The 23,531-nt window shown below is 37.3% G+C and overlaps 1 protein-coding gene across 1 annotated transcript; it reads right to left on the bottom strand.

Moving 5' to 3' along the window:
• Positions 1-6,249: 6,249 nt before the first annotated feature.
• On the bottom strand, positions 6,250-17,790 carry LOC133878167 (ABC transporter G family member 28). Its single transcript, XM_062316676.1, has 14 exons — positions 17,203-17,790; positions 16,841-16,917; positions 16,286-16,561; positions 14,348-14,411; positions 14,104-14,250; positions 13,881-13,915; positions 12,435-12,508; positions 10,924-11,849; positions 9,391-9,687; positions 8,216-8,707; positions 7,767-7,915; positions 7,126-7,415; positions 6,859-6,992; positions 6,250-6,756 (listed from the first exon to the last, which is right to left on the bottom strand). Exons 1-14 carry the CDS (start codon positions 17,439-17,441, stop codon positions 6,597-6,599), a joined length of 3,360 nt encoding a protein of 1,119 aa, XP_062172660.1. The 5' UTR covers positions 17,442-17,790; the 3' UTR covers positions 6,250-6,596.
• Positions 17,791-23,531: the final 5,741 nt, after the last annotated feature.

Raw genomic sequence — 23,531 nt, 5'->3', positions numbered from 1 at the left:
CATGAGCCCATGTGCAGTTCCGGTCTTACTTGTACCTAAGAAGGATGGGACGTGGCAAATGTGCGTTGATTGCCGAGCCATCAACAACATAACGGTAAAGTATCGTCATCCTATCCCACGCTTAGATGATATGTTAGATGAGCTGCATGGTTCTTGCATATTTTCTAAGATTGATTTAAAAAGTGGTTATCATCAAATTAGGATAAAAGAAGGAAATGAATGGTTAGTTATGCCTTTTGGTTTGACTAATGCTCCGAGCACCTTTATGAGACTTATGAACCATGTTTTGCGTGCATTTATAGGCAGATTTGTTGTTGTCTATTTTGATGATATACTCATTTATAGCAAGAACATAGACGATCATGTAGTACATTTGAAATCCGTTTTAGATGTGCTAAGGAAAGAAAAGTTGTTTGCTAATTTAAAGAAGTGCACTTTTTACACCGATAAGCTTGTATTTTTGGGATTTGTTGTTAGTGCACAAGGTATACAGGTTGATGAGGAGAAGGTACGTGCAATCCAAGATTGGCCGAGCCCCACAAGTGTAGGTAATGTTCGTAGTTTCCATGGACTTACTAGTTTCTACTGGCAGTTTGTGAAGGACTTCAGTAGCTTAGCCGCACCGCTTACCGAAGTGATCAAGAAGAACGTTGGATTTCGGTGGGGAGAAGAACAAGAGAAAGCAAGACTCAACATTGAGCGAAGAACGGAACAATATGCCACACAAGCCAACAAGGGACGTCGCAACCTGGTTTTTGAACCCGGAGATTGGGTTTGGCTGCATATGAGAAAAGAAAGATTCCCGGTGAAAAGACGTTCCAAATTGCTCCCAAGAGGAGATGGCCCTTTCCAAGTCCTCGAGCGTATCAATGACAACGCTTACAAGCTAGATTTACCTGGTGAGTACAATGTAAGTACCACTTTTAATGTTACTGATTTGAGTCCTTTTGATGTAGGTGATGATTTGAGGGCAAATCCTTTTCAAGAGGAGGGGAATGGTGGAGATCAAGGCACCGCTTTGAAGGATCTCGTTCAAGTACCAATTGGGCCGGTTACGAGAGCACGAGCAAAGAAGTTCAAGGATGTGCTCAATGGACTCATCCAGGAGTTATGGGCTCAAGCAAATTTGGGGAGGCCCATTGAGCATGATCCACATGGGCAACAAAGAATTGTCACCTTGATTCAAGTTCTAGAAGGATCCGGTCAAGGCTAAGAACTGCTGAGATTGTTCGTTAATTTAGAAGGATCGGATTGCAAGACTTATTTTCTTTACCTACCTAAGATCTTTATTTATTTTCTTTCCTTGCTAGGAATTGATTTGTTTACTTATTAGGATTAGAACTACTTTCTCCGCAAGTAATTTTCTTGTATAAATAGGTGTACCTACCATGTAATCGAGGAGACATTGATGATTCATAAAACTTGTGAGGTTTTATTCTCTTTGGTTCTTTGAAGAACTACTCGAACTTATTGGGATTTCCCGTGGCGTTCATCTCGACTTATCAAACGGAATTTCCACCACCGTTTGTGGCGTCTTCCTTATACCGAGGTTCTTGTTTGTCATAAACAACGGGTCGAGGTTTTTCCATTCGAATCTGTCCTTAGAACGGTCTTGGGTTCCCTTTTGTTGTTGGGTCTCGTTATTCTTGACGGGGTTCACATCACTTCTTATCATGAGCAAGCCATCACCACAATGAAGAATGGAGAAGTGGTCGAAACTAACGTGGAAGAGAGGAAGGATGAGCAAATTGAGGCCCCACAAACTCTACAACGAGCAAAAGGCAGGGAAGTGAGCACTGAGACTCCTTCATCATCCACTCTTATTCTAGAGACGCCATATGAACCCCGAGCCCCTATTGCTTATGGCTTACCAAGAGGTCAGGAGAGTAGTTTGTTACGGCTGTTAGAAGAGCAAAAAGAGACCATCAAGATAGAAAACTTCATTGAGTATTCTCCTCATTTTACTCCAGTTCATGATTCCCTTCCAGATGACAAACTGTTTGAGAATATTCAGAGGGATTTAGCTCGATATGCGAATATTCAGAATTACCTTTTTGTCGACAAAATTTATTCTCTTTGGTCCAAGAAAAGAAAATATTGGTGCTTTAAATTTAAACTTAAGGGTCAGAGAGCATTGAGCGCATCAAGGATGTGGATTCCGTTGGCTTGGTGGATCCCACATATTTTGACTAAATGAGTCAGCTTCATAGGTTTGAGCACAAGCCCTGTACGCTCAAGTCCTCTATCAGGCCAGGATACATGATCTCATTCCAGGTTTATCTTCTCCATTGTTGCTTCATTCTTAGTTTATATTTTTACAACAATGTGTTGCACTTGATTAGTATTTGGTTCGAGTATCACTCTCTTTTTCAGGACATGTGTTTTTGCAATCAAGTTTGGGGGTATGATATGCCCCACATCTACCCATTCAGGTATTTCTATCCTTCTACTATTATGTTCAATTCTATACACACATTAGGGACAATGTGTGATGAATTAGGGGGTATGGAAGAACGAAACACTGCCCAATATGTTGCTATGTTATTCTTGAGCATGCTGTTGATTTTAAATTCTGATTCATATTTTATTGGTGAGCTTAATATGATGAACACATGATCACATGAATAGGGAATTTAGAGTTTTGTTATTTTCTTTAGCAACATGAGATGTTACTTATTTCAATTTGATTCTCACAAGCACACTAACACATAGTTTGTGAGGTATGAAATTTGAAATCAGTTATATCTGTTATCAATATCTTGGATGCAACTAAGTAACTTGTTGGAGGAATAACCTTGGCATAAAAAAATAATAATAATAATAATAATAATAATAATAATAAAAAAGAATATTGGTCACTTTGAACTTTTCACTAAGTAACCGAATCTCTTGCCTCATTAAGCATTGCGTATTCGCGTAAAAAAGTGAAAGTTTGCTTTGATTGATAAAATGGCTAAGTTTAGCTTCAGAGCCTTTTTGACTCAAGTTAGTACGTCTTTAGGGTGTTTTAGGCCTAGTGCCCTAAAACCATATGGTTTGGGAGTCATTGACCTAACACTCGTTACATGGGTCAATTAAAAAGCTTAAGGGAGCTAAGCATTGCACAGTCTGGACATATATCAATAATATATATATATATATATATATATATATATATATATATATATATATATATATATATATATATATATATGCCTTGGTTGTTTTATCTAATGGGGAGTCCAACAAATTTTGAGTATTGAACCTTCATGATTGAGATTAGTTTTTGAAACCCCATGACTATGTGTTAAGTTCAATTTATACTAGTTGAATCTTGTGATATCTCCTAATGCCATATTAGTAGCTTAATGTTTAATTCCCTGAAATTGTGAAAATGGAGTTTATTTTGTTAAGCTTGCTAATGAATGAGAACCATTATTTTTATGATGCTGCATTCTTGGAGATAACATGGTAGGAACAATGTTTGTGGGTATCATTCCTAGCAAACCCTCACGAGACTTCACTTGTCCACTAATGAGTCCTAGGGGTTTAAAAGGTTTATTGCATATGCTAAATGCAATTGTACAATATCCCACGAAAGAATGATTTATCTTTTGTTTTTCAGTTTTATTTCTTGTTTTGTATTGCTAAAGGACTAACAATATGTAAGTTTGGAGGTGTCATAAGCCTAGAATGTTGCACATTCAAGCCCCTTAACTTGCATATGTTAATTCCTTAGCATTGTAATTTGTTTAATTTTGTGTTGTTTTATTGTTTTCAGGTTTTTAATAAAGATGCAATTAATTCTATTGATTTTGGGCTTTAAGCACACTTTGAGAAGACCTAGAAGATATTGGTAAACTTAATCAATCATAATAGAAGACTTATATGATATGGTTAAGTTTAATCAAATCAAGAGAATGATTAAATCAGAATTTCTTTACTAAGAGTCAAAATCGGATTGGATTAAAATTTGGATTTTGCACATGTTTCAATGTTTTAATCATAACTTTCTACTTAGACATTTGATTGCAATGAAATTGGTGGCGTTGGAAAGCTAATAAAAACTTTAACAAATATGTCAGAAATAGGTTTTTCCTAATTCGGACGTGCACTATGTCAAAATCCTCCCGCAATAAAAGACCGCAAATCTAGACGAATTTGAAATCCTTTTCCTATTTGGATTGAAGTTTCAATCTCTTACTTGGATTAAGAGACTAAGTTTCGATTTTTCTTAGATTTCTAAAGCTTTTAGGCCTCTCCTAGTCTCTATAATAAAAGCCCTAAACTTCAAGAGAAGTGTACTTGTGCTTAGCTTTAGACAGAAAATTCTTCTTGGAGGCTTGACAAATTGAAGAGGAGAAGAACATGGCAGGAGACCATCCCAGTACCACGATGAGGGGCTAAATTCGTACTAAGGTGTTGATGTAGCCCTTTCCAAGTAACAATGGTTTAATTGTATTTTAATTTGATATTTTCTATATACATTATGGTTGTATAACTGTGAGAATTGATCTTAATGTTTATATTCAATCATTATGAATTTCTTATTTTGTCTTAGAAAGTCTTTTATATGATTGAATTCAATACTTCCTATTTTCTATGATTATGTGAATGATGATTATACAACAGGTTTAATTGACATATGATCAAGAGGGTTAGATAGGCCATGCTTAGGGAGGACGGATTGTACTACACCCTAGTTTAGTGTAATTTAGGTAGATAGTTCGTACCAACCAAAGATGGGTTATACTATTCTATTGATTGTATGTATCATATTAAAGACGTAGTTAATTCATACCTAGGGAAGACGGATCGTACCGCATCTTAGTGGTTAGGTGGACGGTCCGTGCCAACCGAAGATGGATTATACTTATTCTTTAGAGGTAATTTTTTGATTACTCGAGTGAGACGAGCCATATATCATGCATAGTATGAATTTCCCTTTTTAATTTATGATTTACCATTGTTATGCAATGAGTGGTGAAATCAATCCATATTCTGTCTCATCACAACTCTCTTTATTTTTATGCATTTAACTTAGTTAAAATTCAAATCAAATATCTTTTAAATTAAGTTATATTTAATCTTGAAAAACTTGATAGCAATTCGTACGCAGTTCTTGAGGTTCGACACCCTCAATATAGCTCTAACGTACAAGATTTCGTACTATTGCGAGTGGTAATTTTATTATTAATATTTTTGTACACTAAACGACCACGTTTTTCATGGTAGGAAAGGGTGAGAAAAGTGAAAACACTTTGATGTACAGAAAAATCTTTTGAGAGCCAGGCCAAAAGTGCCAGATCCTATCCGTACCAGCAACAATTGTCGAGGCTTTGTTGGTATATATATATAGATATGTTTAGTGTCATTCTCTTACCCATCTCTTTTGCAAATCTACCATTGAATCTGTAAAACCAACATGTAGTCCCATAAATTCAATGATGAATTTGCATCTCTTATACATAAATTCTTGAAAAGCACCAAAAAGTTTTACATGTACGTACATGCCAAAAGTGAGTCGCAGTGACTTGATTCATGAGACTAGCAAAGGCATCACGGCATAAGAGATATATAGAAGAAACAATGGTATATACCGGAATAGTTGGTGTAGCACCTCCAAATTTATTCTCTGAAATAGAGGTATTTACTTCTGGAGTAAATGAGGGAAATGTGATGTTTTAGGAGGAAATAATAGATTTTGGAATTAATTGTTAAAAGTAAGGAGTTCTTTTGGGCCCTAGATGGTATTTGAGATAATAGAGTGGCCACCGCGAATGTCGAATTCGGAAGTGCAGTGAAATGTTACGAATTTAATTTAAGGTTTACGAGTTTAATTTAAGGTTTACGAGTTTAATCAAATCAGCATCCAACTGTGCCAAGACTTTTGAATCAATGTTAGATCCTTAACACATTCTCTCTATATAGAAGTAGAAGTAGAAGTACAGAGAGCTCAGAAAAGAGATTTTAGGTTGTCCAACTGTTTCTCGATTAACAGGACTTGCCAACGTGGAATAATTCTCTTCATAACATGTGAATTTGTTCCCAAAGATCATGTGTGCTGGGGTGCAGCACAATGCACCCGGCAGAAAAGTCTAATAGCAATAATAGCATGCTCCTTTCGGGTTAAATCTCCGCATTTGTCAGAGACATAGGGTTTGTTTGTTTAGCTACAAAACATTACTGAAGAATGCAAGTCACTATTCACTTCTTTTTTTTTTTTTTTTTTTTTTTTTTTTTTTTTTTTTTTACATTTTCCAATAACAATCAATATCAAAACATTCTCACTTTTTATATCACATCAATAATTTTTTATTATTATTCAAATAAAAAAATTCACTACAATACAAAACTTTTTCACTTTTTTATACAAATTCTTTTTATTTTATATCACATCATCACTTTTTACTAATTCCAAAACTAACAACCCACTACTCTGTTCCGTTATTTGCCAAACAAGCCCATAATTCTTCTGCGTGTAGATGTAGACTTGTAGTCGTCTCCATCTTGTGTCATTTTCTAAGAATCTTCAAGGTCTTGATATATATATATATATAGCATTCTAACATTTATGTACACAAATAGAGTGGATAAAAAAGGATGACTGACTGAATTTACTTTTTCTTTTGGAAGGTTACCATACAAAAGAATGCAACACCGCGGCTTAGTATTCCAGTAAGGATGAGGCAGGCCAAACAACCATACCAATGATTGAGATCATACCCACTATTCATGAGCGAACCACAGCGCGTTACTAGCCACACTCCAGAATATCTGAAAGCATAAGAAAAATCCGAAGGTAAAGAAAGATCAGCTATGAGATGATATCTACAAGATAATTACTACTACATATCCACAAGGATTGTCAGGCCAAACCTTTTAGCATTTGCTATTACAAATGCTTCCAACGCCCACTTTGTGTAGCACAAGTTAGCTAGAACATCCACAATTTTGTTATTACTATTATGGGTTGCTATGAGAGTCAAAACAACTGGAAGAAGCACCGACCACTGCATAGCGCAGAAAAAAGTGGTTTGTAAGTTGAAGGAAGAACGTTATATAATTACAATATATATCCATCCATAAGTAGACATACAGTCTTGTCAATTTAGGAATATCCATGTGAAATATTTAAATGCTCACCAGCTGTGCTGGACCAGGTTCAAGAAATATGGCCAATGCATAAGCTATACCAGTCACGCAGTAAACCAGACAAACCAAAATAATGTAATTATCCGTGACAGATGATCTAGGATTGTTGAAGAAATAGAACATAGAGAGATAAACCAGAGGCTTGATGATTGTATTGAAATGGTCAATTGTATCCTTCGAAAGAAAGTAAGCTAGGCTACTCATGCCAGAAGCACTCTCTCTCCAGTAGTGCAGCTTATCCAATCCAAACGATCTCAAAGCCGCAATCTTGCAAAGAAGAGCTGAAATAACATTGATCAAGATTTGGATGGGTTAGAAAAAAGAGAATGTTATGCAGATTATTTCATCCGAATCAAACCCCCTCCCCCACCCCCCACCCCCCCCCCCCCCCCCCCCCAAAAAAAAAAAAAACCCTCAAGATTCTAATACTTTAAAAAGAGATAGCTTGACTTATTTTTCAAGGGCATCTTATGCTTTACAAGTTAGACGACAATTTGGCATATGGACACCTGATATAAGCCAAATTGCATCAGGAGTCATCCCGAATTTAGAATGTTTGAGTGTCTACAGCTTTAAGGGAGAAACTTAAAAAGGGCACATCGCATAGATCAATTTGGAGGATTTTAACTTACAAACTGCTATTACTGTGTATGTATAGCCAAGCGATCCAAATGTTTCATCGCTAACTTTAGCAAGTGTGCCTAAGCAGATTCCAGCCAGTAATAAAATCAAAAAATCTACAGCTTGTGGCCTAGCTTCTCGTAACCGCTGCTTACCAACCCTGCAAAAAAGCCAGTCATCTAACTAATCAACTTTGAATTATTAGACAGACCAAAATCTCAATAGAACTGAGCCGCCAAGAGAGCCAATTTTTCTTTCTACCCAGAGAAACATCGACTTGATACTCCAACATTAAAAATTTTCCAACCCACAAACATTAAGTGCCAAGTTTTCAACGCTTGTAGAAAGAGAAAAATAGTGCATAATAGAGGAAAAGTCTATGTAGTTGATCACCCAAGAAAAATAGGACTTTATGTGCAGCTAAAAGCCTAAAACACAAAAGAAGAAATTTGGTATTTACCTCCCAAGAAAGTGTTTGTATTGCTGGAATGCACCAGGCGTATTCCTGTTGGATAGGTCATTTGACTTCAAGAAATTATGTTGTATATTGTCCCTCTGTAACTTAACATTAAACTTCACATCCTGCCAAAATTCTCCAGCAAAAGACTGGGAATCAGATCCATTATTAGACACATTTGCTCCATGATTAGAATTTTCGCCACTTGCTGTTGCCATTCCATCAGCACTCTGTAGCATATCCATGGGAACTGGGTATCCATTATGAAGCATCCATCTAACAGGAAGTTGTTTGACATTTACCCCTGTGCTTGTGCTTGGTTTTATGATTCCCTCCAGAATGTCAATGAAGTAGTCTGGAGGGTTAACACGCTCGGGGACAGTAATCCCAAGGCTGGCAAAGTACTCTTCAACTTTCTTCACTGGTCCATGATACACCGTATGACCACCTTTAGCTAGAAGTATCAAATCATCAAACATCCTGAACAAGGAGTAACTGAAGCACACAAAAGAGAGAGCATTACTTTCAGCTACATGCTAATTTGATTTTCCAGTATAAATTGCTGGAGGTATCAGCTTATCAAGTTTTAATTATCTATGTAATATAGCGCCCATATCTTCCAATATTTTTAAGCCTTCAGGTTCGTTACAACTGCTTTATAGTGGATATAATGACATCGAAAAAAGAAACAAAAGGCTATAGAAATAGCAAAAGGATGAGCTGTGCCAAAAAAAAAAAATGTAATTTAAAAAGTGTATATTATAGAAAAGTGAATAAAAATTGAGGTTTCTATTTTGGCCTCATGGCCTCTAACCTGGAGGGAGAAATAAAGTTACATTCTATTATAGAGTATAAATGTACAATCAGGGAAACCTTTCCTTTTGGCCTAAAAGAGATCACTTTTGGTCTATAATACAATGTTTTTTTTTCTTTTCTTATGACAGGTATACAGGATGGGTACGTGTAGTCCCCGCCTTACATTCTGGTCTATAATACAATGTTAAGTTGTTAACAGCTCAATTTGTTCAAAACAGAATAAAAGAAGTGCAGCAAACAAAACTCAAGTCATTCTGGTAGACCCTTATCCCCACAGAGGAAAACACACCTGAGAAAAAATGTAAGAAGTACAGTTCATAAAATTATAGATAATTTCCTTGTGATTCTGAAGAGTTAGTTACCTTGGCTGGTGGACAACCATACAAATATTTACACCTTCAAGAGCCTCACGTCTAAGTGCTCTAAGTAGTAACTGAGAAGATGAACTGTCTAAACCAGATGTGGGTTCATCCAAAATCAAAAGTGAAGGTTCCATGACCATTTCCAGCCCAACATTTACTCGTTTCCTTTGGCCACCAGAGATTCCTCGCTTCTCCACTGTCCCAACAAGAGAATCCCGCACAGCCTGCAGCCCCAAGGACTCAATGACTCTTTCAACAACTAGAACCTTTTCTGCTTTGGGCAGATCAGCGGAGAGTCTACAATAGTATAAAATACATAAAAATGGGGGAAAAGACACCATTGTCACTGCTAACACAAATCCTTGAGTTATGCATGTGACCAAAACAGGTGAATAAGAAACAAAAAATGTAGGGACCAAAAGCAAAGAGCACTACAGTCTGCACTACCAGACTGTTTCTTAGTGAAATTGCCTATATATGAATCGACCATGCATGATGATACTAAAAGAAAAATAACTCTTCTTGTTGATTTCAATAAATATCTTATTGTATGAAATTTTAGTGAAATCATGATCAGATTTCATATGTGCAGGATGGTTAAAGCCATCGGCTATCAAGTAGATTGAACAAATATGAATAGATAATGCACACAATGGAAGAATGATCTTATTAAATCACCAATTGTCCTAAAAGTTTAAACTGATAAGAAATTGTGAATTTAATCATTTAATTAATATTATAATCTCTCTTCACATGTGGGCTCAAACTCCCCCTTAATAAGTGAGACCCAACACGTTGAATATTTAATTAAAATGAGATGAATGGCATAGATAAAGTTTGAACTCAAGACCTTATGCTTTAATACGATGTTAAAACAATTACTCCAAAAGCTAAAGTTGATAGCAAATGGTGAATTTAATCATTTAATCAATATTCTAATAGATCCATATAACAAAGATAAAGTTGGAATAGTGCTCATAATTTCAAAAAGTTTGCTGATTATTTTTTTTATTTTTTTTTTTTCACTTTTCTGAACCACAAGCTCTCAATGATGAACTTATATGCATATTTTACAATAATTTTTTTGTTTATTTTTATTTATTTTATTTTATTGATTATTCAAAATCCATAGCAAAAAAAGAAAACAATTGTATTTATAAGTTGAATTGTTAATTAGAAATTCGTATTACAGGTCCACTTGTTCTTCCAAAACCACTAAAGCAGATTCAGACTTCCACCATTCAGCAAATTTTTTATTTTAATGTGTTAATACAACTAGGAATGCAGGTAGCAAAAATAGGATTTAATTGGTAGATATAAGACAAAAGTTTGGTTCTGCTATCAAAGTTGTGATTCTGAGGCTAACCAAGCAAGAAGTAAGATAAGCAACAAAACAGCAACCAATATCAGCTTAAACCAACTACAAGCATAGTAGTTAGAATGCATTATCACAAGAATCATATTGCTAGCAGCACATGTACTTCAAGAAATGAAAACACTCAAACTACAGGTTCCCTGCACCATGTGTTGTACCTGCATCTTGCACTAAACCAAAGATTCTCCTCCACTGTCAAGTTTCCATGCACAATATCATCTTGTGGCACAAAACCAATGATTTTCTTGTATGAATGGATTGATTCAATGTTTCCATTGACGAGAATCATACCGCCCATAGTGCACCCAGTTGCTTTACCAGCCAGAGCAGAAAGAAATGTTGTCTTTCCAGCCCCAGAAGGGCCCATGACAGCTGAAACTCGGCCAGGTAATATTTTCCCGGTCACACACCTCAAAAGATGTTTGTTTTTCCCTTTCAAACTGAGGGTTAGATTTTTAAAAGCAACCTCAATTGTAGGTCGTTTCCTAATTTCAATATCACTGGCCATTGAGATAACTCCAGAGAAGGTCAAGTTCTTATTCTGCTCTTGTAAAGCCTTTTCCTTTTCAATTTGTCCATATGCATACCTGAACATTTGGCTTTGAGTATGCAACTGCTTACCCTTTGGTGCTTGCTTTCTGATATTTTTATCTCCAATCTCCAGATTGAAGCCTTCATGGCTATCTGGGTCTTGTTCAATTTCATTCATCATCTTTGAGAGGTCGCTTTTTTCCTTTTTCTTTCCTTTTGATGCTGCAGACGATTCCTGAGGTGCACCTGGAGCACTCAATGGCATAGGTGTCAAGGCAGCATTTGATCCAGGTTTGGCTTGACCGAGACCTTTTAGCATCTCTTGCTGCCTTAAAGATTTTCTGCGAGAAAATGTACGGGATAGTTGTGTTTGCAATCCAATTGCATGCTTCTTAGCAATATCTTTTGCTGATTTCCATTTTTCACGTGCTTGTGCTGTTTCTCTTACACTTTGAACTGCCTTTTCCCGGGATTTTGCTTGTCTTTTCTCTCGAGTGGCAAGGACTTGGTCAGAGCAGTTATATATAATGACAAGCAGGAAGCTTAGCCCTGCCTACGTTGACAAGCAAAGGGTCAGTTCTGACGGTGGTGTATACGATATAGTCTACAAAGGCATGCTGACCAGAGGCTAAAGAAAATCTTGATCTTAATCATGAAATATGTTTGATGGTTCCAACAAGATATATATTGTACATGCTACCAAAACTGTCTCAAAAATTTCATTGGAAGTTCAATAAAAGGATAAATATAGAATATACATAAGAGGCATATTGTCACTTAAGCCATCAAAATAAATTTCCATAGATACATTGCTACTGAATCACATCCCTCCCAGGTATATCTATTTTAAAATAAAATAGGTCAGTTAGGCACGTACTCCAGTCTAGCAGAACATAATTGGGTACAGCAACAACCCTAAAGTGAAAACTGGATGACAAGATGAAACACTTCTATGATTTTTTTTTTTTTTTTTTCAAGTGGACTTGTTTTTATTTCTTTTATCAAGGATTCCAGTGTGGCAATGAGGGCAGACAAAAACCCCATGATTGTATCCAAAGGAGGATAGCAACCTGTAAATATAAGAAACTTTTGAAAAAGCAAGAAGAAAATTAACAATAAGAAAGTAAAGATCACTCACAAAAAGCATGACACCATATGCTGTGATATTCTGATTTGCTGATTTTGGCTCACAAGTCGCCATCCGGAAACATTCTGCAAGTCCATCCATAAATGTTATATTTAGAGCCTTTCAAAAAAACCGCCAATAAGGAGAAACTAATTTATAATTTAAACTTAGAACAAATAGATGCATTATTAATAGATATACTCATTGCAGATAACAGGCGATTGTTATGACATTTTACAAGAAAACAGTATGCAAAAAGTATTACTAATTAACCTAAAAAAAGGGTCTGTTGTATATCACTTTTACAGTCAGTTGTCAATGCCCAAAATAGCACCTTGGCATCCCACCACATCATATCCACCAATATTCTTGATTCATGGCAACATAAATATGTGAGAGCCCCATTATGCTTAACTTAGAGATTCAGTATGTCATAAACATTCTAGTCAATCCTCTAAAGAAGCTACAACGAAAAAGAAAAAAACAAATCGTAAAATCTGCAATTTAGAGGAGTGCTTGTACACATAAAAACCACGATAAATCAAAGCCATAACTCACTCATTAAATATACAGTCCGTCGCAACATTAAAGCTGCTTTTTATCGAAGCAACTGCCACTGATGACTGGCATGAACTTTATATCAACTATGGTAACTAAGTCACTGTCAAAAAGTCGCCTCCCCTTGCAAAGGACAGGAAGCAAAGATAAAACAAAAAAGAAGAAGAAGCTGCAGCTCAACACAATGAACAAGTCTGAAGCGTTAAAGTACTGTCAGGTAGAGAATTTGTGCAACGATGGGGAGGAGCTTGAAGAAGATGATATGAGTACGTCTACTAGCTTCATTGCAACAAGAAATGGGGCAAAAGAGGAGAATCAGAAGCTCTTAAGGATGAAAAGTTATGATATGAAGATAGATAGGACAAAAATTATTCTGAGAGTATAAACCAATCCTCTCGGTGGTGAGCGTCTAATGTTTGCATATAGTTTCTTCTGTTCAAGGAAGTACGCCACGGGATGCATTAGGGGTGTCTCCCTACTGCGTGATTGAACATTGTTGTATATCTATTTTATCTTTCTTTTTGGATAAAACAAATACTAACTTTAAATTTTTGTTTACAAATTTAATACAGTAAAACAGGAGGCAAAGGTTGCCTCTGCATAGGGAATATGCACATACATATCTAACACAAATATCCTGCCAAGTTCAATTTAAATACTTTAGGATGATCTATCAATTCATATCCATAGTTGGACAAGGCTCTTCTACAATAGCGTTAGATCCCTAGTTGCACATCCTAACACCAGCGCCCATGTTGCCATTCTTTTATGGTTTCTATGAGTCATACTATTTGTATAATGACCGTAACTTACATCTTGAACTTGTTACCTAGTTTTTCTTTCCTTTTTTTTCTTTTTATTTTTTTTTTTAAACCACAAGATAGCATGGAAGTAACTTACGTTGTTGAGATGTTGAACCTGTCCTGCAATAGTGTCTGCGAAAATGCACATATAATCGTCTTAGCAATAAAGAAGTCAGCAACAGGTGGTCATCATACATTATCAAGAGGAAAAAAAAAAAGTTATTTGAAATAAGAGGTGAATATACAACCATAAAATAAAATAAAATATCGCACTTGCAAATATGAGGAAAAACAAGGAGTTCTAGGATAATTATCAATACCCTTTACTGCAAGGAAGTTTTTGTACAGTAGAGGGACAGTATGATCCTGCTGAACAGAATACCTCACTGCTACTCAAGATATCGGCCCAAACATCTGCTCCACCACAAGTATGGTTTGGCTTACTAGGAGGCAGCTGATATCGGTATCTGCAGAATATTTCTGCTAATAAATATTAATCTATGCTAAAGCAGAGGAAAAGATAGAACAGAAACGAACAAAGTTAGAAAAAGAATTTGAACTTACGGCTCACAGACACCAGTATTTCTATTGAGTTTTGCAAGTGGGCAGTAAGCACCCAATGGACAAGCTTCAACCATAATATAAGAAAGGAAAAATAATTGATGAAGTTAGTAATGTTCAACTATACAAACAGCATCAGATACTGAATCCTACATTCAACTAGCATATGCAATATGATTTAGAATCCACAAAAAAGCATATACACATATAAAAAAAATTCAAGATATTCAAAAAAATGTTGTTAAAACACTGAAACAAGCTTTTCCAAAATATTTAAGGTACATATGGTGAAAACCTATTAGATGCGGAGCAGGACTTCCAAGAATTCAAACTTTAGATTTGCAAAGAACACTCTTTGGTTCAGTAATGCATCTCACTATCAGCTCCTGATGCTATTGTATGCTTAGATGTTTCATGGTCTGTCTCCTTCTTATTGGCCTTGGGACAAGCAACATCTTTGGGACTAAATGTTGATAGATGATCTAAGTCAGCAGCCAAACTACTGAGATCATCAATACTGAAAATTGCAAGACTAAAAATGGCAATAAGAAGATACTGGAAGGTTCTTGATGATGAACTTTGAAGAAAAATCACTTTTCTTGCTCAAACATAAACTTGCAATTCTCTGTCTCTCCTCTCCAAAAAATGTTCCTCTATGCTTGCCAACTATTAATGTCAGAATATAAAAAGGGATAGCAGGTTTCTCCACTTTTAAGGGCATAGGCATACAAGGTACCATGCATAAATGTAGTTTCTTCCATTCTGAAGGACGGTGATACTTGAGATACATTGATGTCGGTGAGTAATAAATCAGCTGAGTCCAACTTTCGGAGGTCAAGTTAACTCCAATCTTTGCAGTGAGTTTGAAAAATAAGTGGATTCAAACAACTTGTGGAGGACAGAAATCAACAGAAAAACAAGTTTGAGTGAAACTTGAAAGTTTAGGACTTTATGTGGAATTTGACCAAAATGAGGAGGCATATGTGTAGGCTTGAGAACCAAATTTCCCCAAGGCTTTACATGATTTCATCATAACATTAAGGATTCAAGTAACTTCAAGAAACAACAATTTCTTTTCTTAGCAAAACTGTTTAATATGATTTTTTTGGTTTTTTCATCTTGTGAACAATTATATGATAAAGAAAGTAAGATGGAAACCAAATTGGTACTTACAACTGCTATTACATCTAAAAATCTTGATATTTGTATCAAGAGTAATCTGAAGCTACATATATATATATATATATATATAGACACACACACACACACACACACACAAAGATATTTGAAAGTAGTGACCTGAAGCCATTTAGAAAGGGGACTATTTATAGCCAAACAAAATTTTACAAAATGATGACCTAAAAGACCAAACAAAAACTGTAAAGTGAAGTGTTTGAATTCATAGTAGTAATACAAAGCTTTCGATGTTCAGAAAGTTCTCATTTTATTCATTAGTGTTAATAATTACTTATCTTATCAACAAATGATGAATCCAATCACTGCAAAAATGTAAAAGAAGGATTGCTCAATAATTTGACTAAAAGCTACTAATAGAATTAACATAACGACTTCATACATTTTTATCAGAAACTTGTTTGTAGATGACTTATAGACATTAAGTGTTAAATTTGTAATTGGAATTACATATATATTAACATTTCAAAGAAATTACAAATACATTGCTTGGGAAGGGCATTGTATTAATGCCACGTGAGATGACTGAGAAAAAATAAATTAAAAAATTAAAAAAAAAATTATATTAAGAAGCATATTTGGCACAAGACTCATGACTAAAAGAAGCAATATAAGAAGAAATCAAAGGGGACTTAACTTAGTCTTTAAAATCGTATTAAGAAAAAGGAAAAAGAATATCATGACAGCAAATACAAAATGCTAATCTTGTTACTGACATGATCATTTGATGGACTAAAATATACTTACGTATCATGCAAGTAATACCATTGGGGCAGAAGAAACCCTCACAACAAGCCGCACAATTAGTAGTTCTAACAGGAATGTCCTTTGAATTTTTGAGGTCAACTTTGTGAGAACCAGCACTACAAGCCCATCCAGGCTCACATCCAGCAACCCATGAGGATAAATTACAGTTCTTGTTAGGTTTTAAGTAATTGGTTTTCTTTGATGATGTACTAGTGAAGAAGCTATTGAAGTAGAACTTTATTTCTGCTGCTGTGCACAAGCGCTGTGTGAGATCTCCTATTGATCCATCAAAATAAATCATCAAGAATGGCGAGTAATTAAGAAGATATTAGAAACGTAAATGAAAAAGAAAATGGTTTGCATGTGGCATAATTGAACGAGAATTATATTCTTTAAACCATTTAGGTGCTATATCAAGCTTATTATTTTCTGTATGCGTACGAATATAAAGTAAACAGTGTGTATATACATACTAGCTAGCTAGTCCAATGTATGGTTGATTTTTAAACTAAATATCCCTAGCAAAGTTAAGATGTATTTAAAGGCTATCTTTACCTTTCGTCTTTTTAGCACAAACGGAAATAAATTCAGTATTTTTGGAGAAATTGAATGCCCCGTCCCAATCAGCATCACTGCCAAACAAACAACGACGTAGGCATGAAAATCACTAAAACAAATTAAGTTGATTGAAAATGTTCCCTGTCTATATATTCATAGCCCGAGGTTCGAGTCCTCAGGGTTATATGCTTATCCTGCGTTTGTGCTATAATTTTAAGCATCCGGGGGGTTTACCTATATACCTTAATTAACACATTTTAATTGTTTGGGCATGTGTGCGGATTTGTCCTCGTTAACAAAAATACAAAGGCGTCTAAGAAAAGAGATGAGAAAGGACGAAAGCGAAAGAAGATACTAACACGTCCGTTATGCAGAAACCGAAGTTCTTTGTGATGTCGTCCTTGAAGATGGACGTGAAATTGGAAATGCGGCTGAAGACGAGCTCCGAGAAGATCTGCTGTGCCGCCGGGTTGGTGTAGCTATTGCTGCCTTCTTCGTCCTGACCACAAGCGACGCGCTGCGAGAAGCTGAGCACGACAAGCACCACGAGGAGCACAACAGAGAGATTCCGGTACGCGTTAACCTTCTCTCTCCTCATGTCGAAATCGTTATCAGAAGGTCTCGATTTGCTCAGAACTCAGAAATAAAATGTCATAGCAGGAAGGTGTACGTGGGATTGGCACACAGAGAGAGAGAGAGAGAGAGAGAGAGAGAGAGAGGATTAGGGACAGCTAGGGTTTGGCGAGGAAGGGGTGGTTTGTTTTTCGGGCCAAGAAATGGCGGGGAGTAAGAGTTGGCGAAGTAGGGGGGAGAGGGGAGAGGGGAGAGAGAGCTGTGGTTAGGACGCCTGGACCGTTGGATTTAAGGGCAGTTTCGGAATGTGCGGTGGAGAAGATCCAAAGACCGTTCACGACAGACGACGATAAAGAAGTTGTCCGTTGGATTGCTCATTGAGAAATTCATATCTCCAATTTTTGTTTAGTTCTACTGGCTTCTAGAATTGTACGTTGAGTCCCTCTTGTGCGGACATGATAAAAAAAAAAAAGAATTGTACGTTGAGCGATGCGATGCACGTACGAATTGGGCTAGACTCAAAACAAGGATCCTGTTATCTCATGAGTTAATTGGAGGCCGGGGCGGAATCCAGACCTTTTTTTTTTTTTTTTTTTTTTTGAAGAGGAAATCCAGACTTTTTGTGTTTGAGGTTCGAATTTAAATGAATAAATAATTATATGGATGCATATTATCTGTTCATGTGTGTGCGTCTTTATGTAAACTAAAATAGAAATCTCTTAAATTTAATTTTATACTAAGTCATAAATTATAAATGTATAAAAACATTACGTGTCAAAAGTTATAAAGCTATCTAACATAGACTATAAGATTAGAAATATGTCATATGGGAGTCAAAAATTATATATTCGAAGGTGCTGAAAAAATAATGTGATTAAAAAGAAGAATAAAAAAAAAACACTAAAATTGTTTTAGCAACAAAAAGATATAGCCAACTTTCCATCAAGAAAAACCTATAATCAAAAGCTAATTTATTAATATTTGCATATATTACTTAACAATATAAATATTAACAAAAAGATATAGCAGTTGTGCAGTTTGCCAAAACTACGATTGTTGGTACAGTTTCCGGTATGGTGTGAATCTGCACGTTCCTTTGATGTTCTTCACGCTTCTAAATAACTCTGCAAAACAACAAAACCTAGAGACCCTTCCAGGGGTCCCGCTCCGATGCCTAAATTAGCTTATGTAAGAAAAATAATACTCTATGCATAAAATTGAGTCTTCGTTTATACCTGGGGTATGGGCCTATTTATAGGCATAGAGGTGAAGTCAAACCTGGATTAGGACTCCTGCTCCTTGTTGATCTAGAACTGCTGTCCGAGTTCTAATTGGACTTCAATCCTTTACTAGACTTCTAATTAGATATCTTCTTAGACTTCCAATATGATATCTTCTTAGACTTCTGATCTGATATCCTCTTAGACTTCTGATATGATCATTATTCTTATCTGATCATTATTCTTATCTGTTTGGACCTATTTGACTTTTGAATCTCCTCTTTGGATCGGGTTGAGTGAGATTTATCCCCAACAGTTACCCCCCAATTCCCTTATCCGAAGCTTGCTTGAATAATGGGAATTCCATGTCTAAGGAAACCCGATCTTTGTCTCCTTCTGAAAACCTGCTAACCTGCAAAACCTGAGGGTTAAATCTTACCCCCCATTACTTTCTTGTTTTTCCTTAGGGTTTTCTCCCTGTCTCTTGAAATGGCTAACTCCTGAAAAACCTGCAAAAACCGAGGGTTAAATCCGACCCCCCTTTCTTCTTGCTCTCGGCTAGGACTGATCCGGGACTCTCGGCTAGGACTGATCCGAGAGTTTTCTTCTTGGTCTCGGCTAGGATTGATCCGAGACTCTCGGCTAGGACTGATCCGAGGGTTTTCTTCTTGGTCTCGGCTAGGACTGATCCGAGAGTTTTCTTCTTGCTCTCGGCTAGGACTGATCCGAGAGGCTCCTTCTCGGCTAGGACTGGTCCGAGAAGTTTCTTCTTGCTCTCGGCTAGGACTGATCCGAGAGGCTCCTTCTCGGCTAGGACTGATCCGAGAAGTTTCTTCTTTCTCTAGGCTAGGACTGATCCGAGAGGCTCCTTCTCGGCTAGGACTGATCCGAGAGTCTCCTTCTCGGCTAGGACTGATCCGAGAAGTTTCTTCTTGCTCTCGGCTAGGACTGATCCGAGAGGCTCCTTCTCGGCTAGGACTGATCCGAGAAGTTTCTTCTTGCTCTCGGCTAGGACTGATCCGAGAGGCTCCTTCTCGGCTGGGACTGATCCGAGAAGTTTCTTCTTGCTCTCGACTAGGACTGATCCGAGAGGCTCCTTCTCGGCTAAGACTGATCCGAGAAGTTTCTTCTTGCACTCGGCTAGGACTGATCCGAGCGGCTTTACCTACAAAATAAGCGATATCGACGGGTTCCCGGTCCCTAGACCGGGAACACTCCGATGCTTAAGTCAGCTTTATTCATTTATTCTGAAAATACTTATTCCCAAAATCTGGGGAATTTTCTGTCCAGTCTGAATTAAAAATAAAAGTCTATTTCTTTGCAAATATAAATGCTAAAAAATAAAAGCAAGCCTGAAATTCCCGAGAGTCCTTTTTATGGGATCACGGGCAGATACTGTTGTTGCCTCGGCTCTCTATGTTGTGGGCTTCTGCTTCTTCGGTCCTCTCTTCTTTCTATGTCATCTCGGGGATCATTCTCTTGATGCCTCTCGCCTAGTTGAGGACAGTCTCGGGGATAGTAATCCCGTGGCTGCTGATCTCGGGGCTGATAGTCCTGATGATTCCGAGGCCTGTTATTTCCTTGCTGGTTCCGTTTTTCTCCCAATAACCGAACCAGCTTGCCATTCTTTATGAATTCTTCTTTTAACAACCTTAGGGTTACGCACCCCTCGGTGTAATGACCTGCTTGTTTATGGAAATCACAATACTTCCCTGCATTCCTATAAGGAGGATTACCTGGTATCTTTTGCGGTTCCCGAAACGCCGGATCTCTCTTGATCTCCATGAGGACTTCTGATATCTCGGCGTTGAGAGGTGTAAAGTTGTAATCTTTGAACTTCTTTACCTGCCTCTGCTCTTCCCCGTCAGCTTTTCTGAATTCTTTCCTTTTCTTTTCTGGGGCTGTCTCTCAGGGTAGTCTAGAACTGGCCATAGACTTCAGCGTCTCTTCCTGGTTAATGAATTCTTCTACCTTATCCATGAGGCCCTGCAAGGTATTCGGTTGCTTCCGGATCAACTTTTTCATCAAAGGCTCATCGGGTGAAATTCCCTGATAAATGGCAGCAAAGATCATATCCTCGGTCGGATCTTCGACCGTAGCCTTCTCTCGGTTGAACCGAGCCATAAACTCCTTAAGACTCTCATTGCCCTGCTGGTGCAATGATAGCAAATATCCCGAAGGCTTCTTCCTTGTCCAGAAAGCCAAGAACTCCGTTAGGAATATCTTGGACAATTCCTTGAACTGATCAACGGAATTCGGGGGCAGCTTCCTGAACCAGTCTCGGGCATTCCCCGAAAGAGTAAAAGGGAAGGCCCGACATGCTACTTCATCGGGTGTCCCGTGAAGGTCTAGATGAGCTTTGAAATTCTCTAGGTGATCCAAGGGATCTCTGTCTCCTGCATAACTTAGAATTTGGGGTACCTTAAACTTATTGGGAAGCTGATAGTCTGCCACCCGTCTGGTGAAGGGTGAGTCTGTACCCATTAGGAGCTTGTCCACCATTACGGATCTGCTTTTGTCCTTTCTTTCCATCTCCATGTACGTGCACCTTCTCTCCAGCTCAGCAATAACTCTGCTCAGATCTCCTTGGCGGTCATCCTCCCTCCGAGGATTAGTGTTGCTGTTGTGATCTTCTTCCTCTCGCTCATCCCTGTTCATCTCGAGATTGGGCTGTTCCGGCCTCCTGCGCAGCAACTCGGCATTCCGCTGTGTTAAGGATTCAATCTGGGCTTCCAACGCTGCTATGCGATCTTGATCTCCACCCCCCGGGGGAGGGTTCGGTGGAGGCTGCTGATTATTCTGAATACCTGGCTCCATTCGGACTATGGGCTCTCGGTTGGTCTGGCTTCCGGAACGTGTGGTCATCACCATGCTGGATCTTATTTTTCTTTTATGAGGAACGAATAATCGTTTCCCACAGACAGCGCCAAACTGTTGGTACAGTTTCCGGTATGGTGTGAATCTGCACGTTCCTTTGATGTTCTTCACGCTTCTAAATAACTCTGCAAAACAACAAAACTTAGGGACCCTTCCAGGGGTCCCGCTCCGATGCCTAAATTAGCTTATGTAAGAAAAATAATACTCTTTGCATAAAATTGAGTCTTCGTTTATACCTGGGGTATGGGCCTATTTATAGGCATAGAGGTGGAGTCAAACCTAGATTAGGACTCCTGCTCCTTGTTGATCTAGAACTGCTGTCCGAGTTCTAATTGGACTTCAATCCTTTACTAGACTTCTAATTGGATATCTTCTTAGACTTCCAATCTGATATCTTCTTAGACTTCTGATCTGATATCCTCTTAGACTTCTGATATGATCATTATTCTTATCTAATCATTATTTTTATCTGTTTGGACCTATTTGACTTTTGAATCTCCTCTTTGGATCGGGTTGAGTGGGATTTATCCCCAACAACGATCATGCAGGTTAAAATTTTTTTAGATGGTAAATATAAAGACTCTCAAAAGAGCATATTTAAAGGTGGAGGTTTTTTTAACCTGTTCCCTCTTGTTTAATAAAAATTGGTTTAACCACGAAACTACTAAACATTACTTGTCATATAATGATCTAAAAATATTTATACTAGCCAAGGCAAGAATATTGAAAGTAATATTTTCGTAAGCATTTTAAAATTTTTTGGGACTTGTCGGGGACCCCTCAAGGATGGTCGTAGCTCTACCCTAAATTTGGAAGTTAGCCTATGCTTTATTTTTATTTTTATTTAAAAAAAAAAAACCATTATCTTGTGTTCTAATATGTTTTCAAATTGTTTCCTCGGTTTTTACCTTTTACAATTGATTATCTGTTTCTATTTTTTTAAGGAAAAATTACATTTTACCCTCCTGAAGTATCCACCCATTTGCGTTTTGGCGTCCAATCTTCAAAAATTGACGATAGACACCCCCCCCCCCCTCCTCCCCAACCTATCTCATGTTGGCAAAAATACCATTTGTCCATGTTGCCCGACATGCATGACTCTTTTTTTTTAACCAAAACTTTCGAAAATGCCTTCTGGGGGTAAAGTGTAAAAACCAAAAAGGGGGGACTGAGTCACCCTCATAGCCGGTATGGGGTTGGCAGAACCCCCCCGAAGAACAAAATGGGGGTGACCAATACATCCCCCAAGGGCCTTGAGGTGACTCGGCCGCCCCCTATGGCCGGTCATGGGGGTCGTTTGGCCACCCCCAAAGGCCAAATGAACGCCCCGCTTTTATTACAAAAAGTGTAAGTAAAAATTTCGATTTTCGCGTGACATTACGACATCATCAGAGTTAAGAATTAACAACGGAATATATATTTTTTCTTAATAACTTAGGAACATAACACTTTAGAGCTGACTGAATTACCTCATTATATAAAAATGTTCTAATATAATAAATATTCTCAAAACAATAACATATGTGCCACATACGGCACTAAATAATAAATAATCATTGTTTCATTCTAATACAAGCTAACACATAAAAATATTACATATCAAAAGGCCTTATCCTTAAATATAAATACTAGCAAGTAGTTCCGTCCTTCCTTCCATACTGCATAAACTCATATGTGATTATGGTTATTACCACAATCCCATACTGTGGTCAAATGATCGAGTCAACAGTCCTCAATAACATAATGAAATACTGATTGACTTAAAATCATAAAATGCATCAATATGATGATAGTTATATATTCTTATACTCTGTCTCATCTATTTAACTTATTGGCATGGACAACGACGACTTCCCAATTTATTAATATCTTTATCATGAGTAGCGACGACTTTTCCATTTATTATTATTCTTACCATGGGTTGTGACTACTTTCCCATGCTGTTGGTAGCGATGACTTTCCAATTATTTAATATTTTTACCATGGATAGAGCGACGACTTTCCAATTTATATTACCC

Source organism: Alnus glutinosa, chromosome 9 (assembly GCF_958979055.1).
Source record: "Alnus glutinosa chromosome 9, dhAlnGlut1.1, whole genome shotgun sequence".
NCBI lineage: Eukaryota > Viridiplantae > Streptophyta > Magnoliopsida > Fagales > Betulaceae > Alnus > Alnus glutinosa.
Note: the sequence above shows the minus strand (reverse complement) of the source record. Positions and strands in the feature narration are given on the sequence as shown.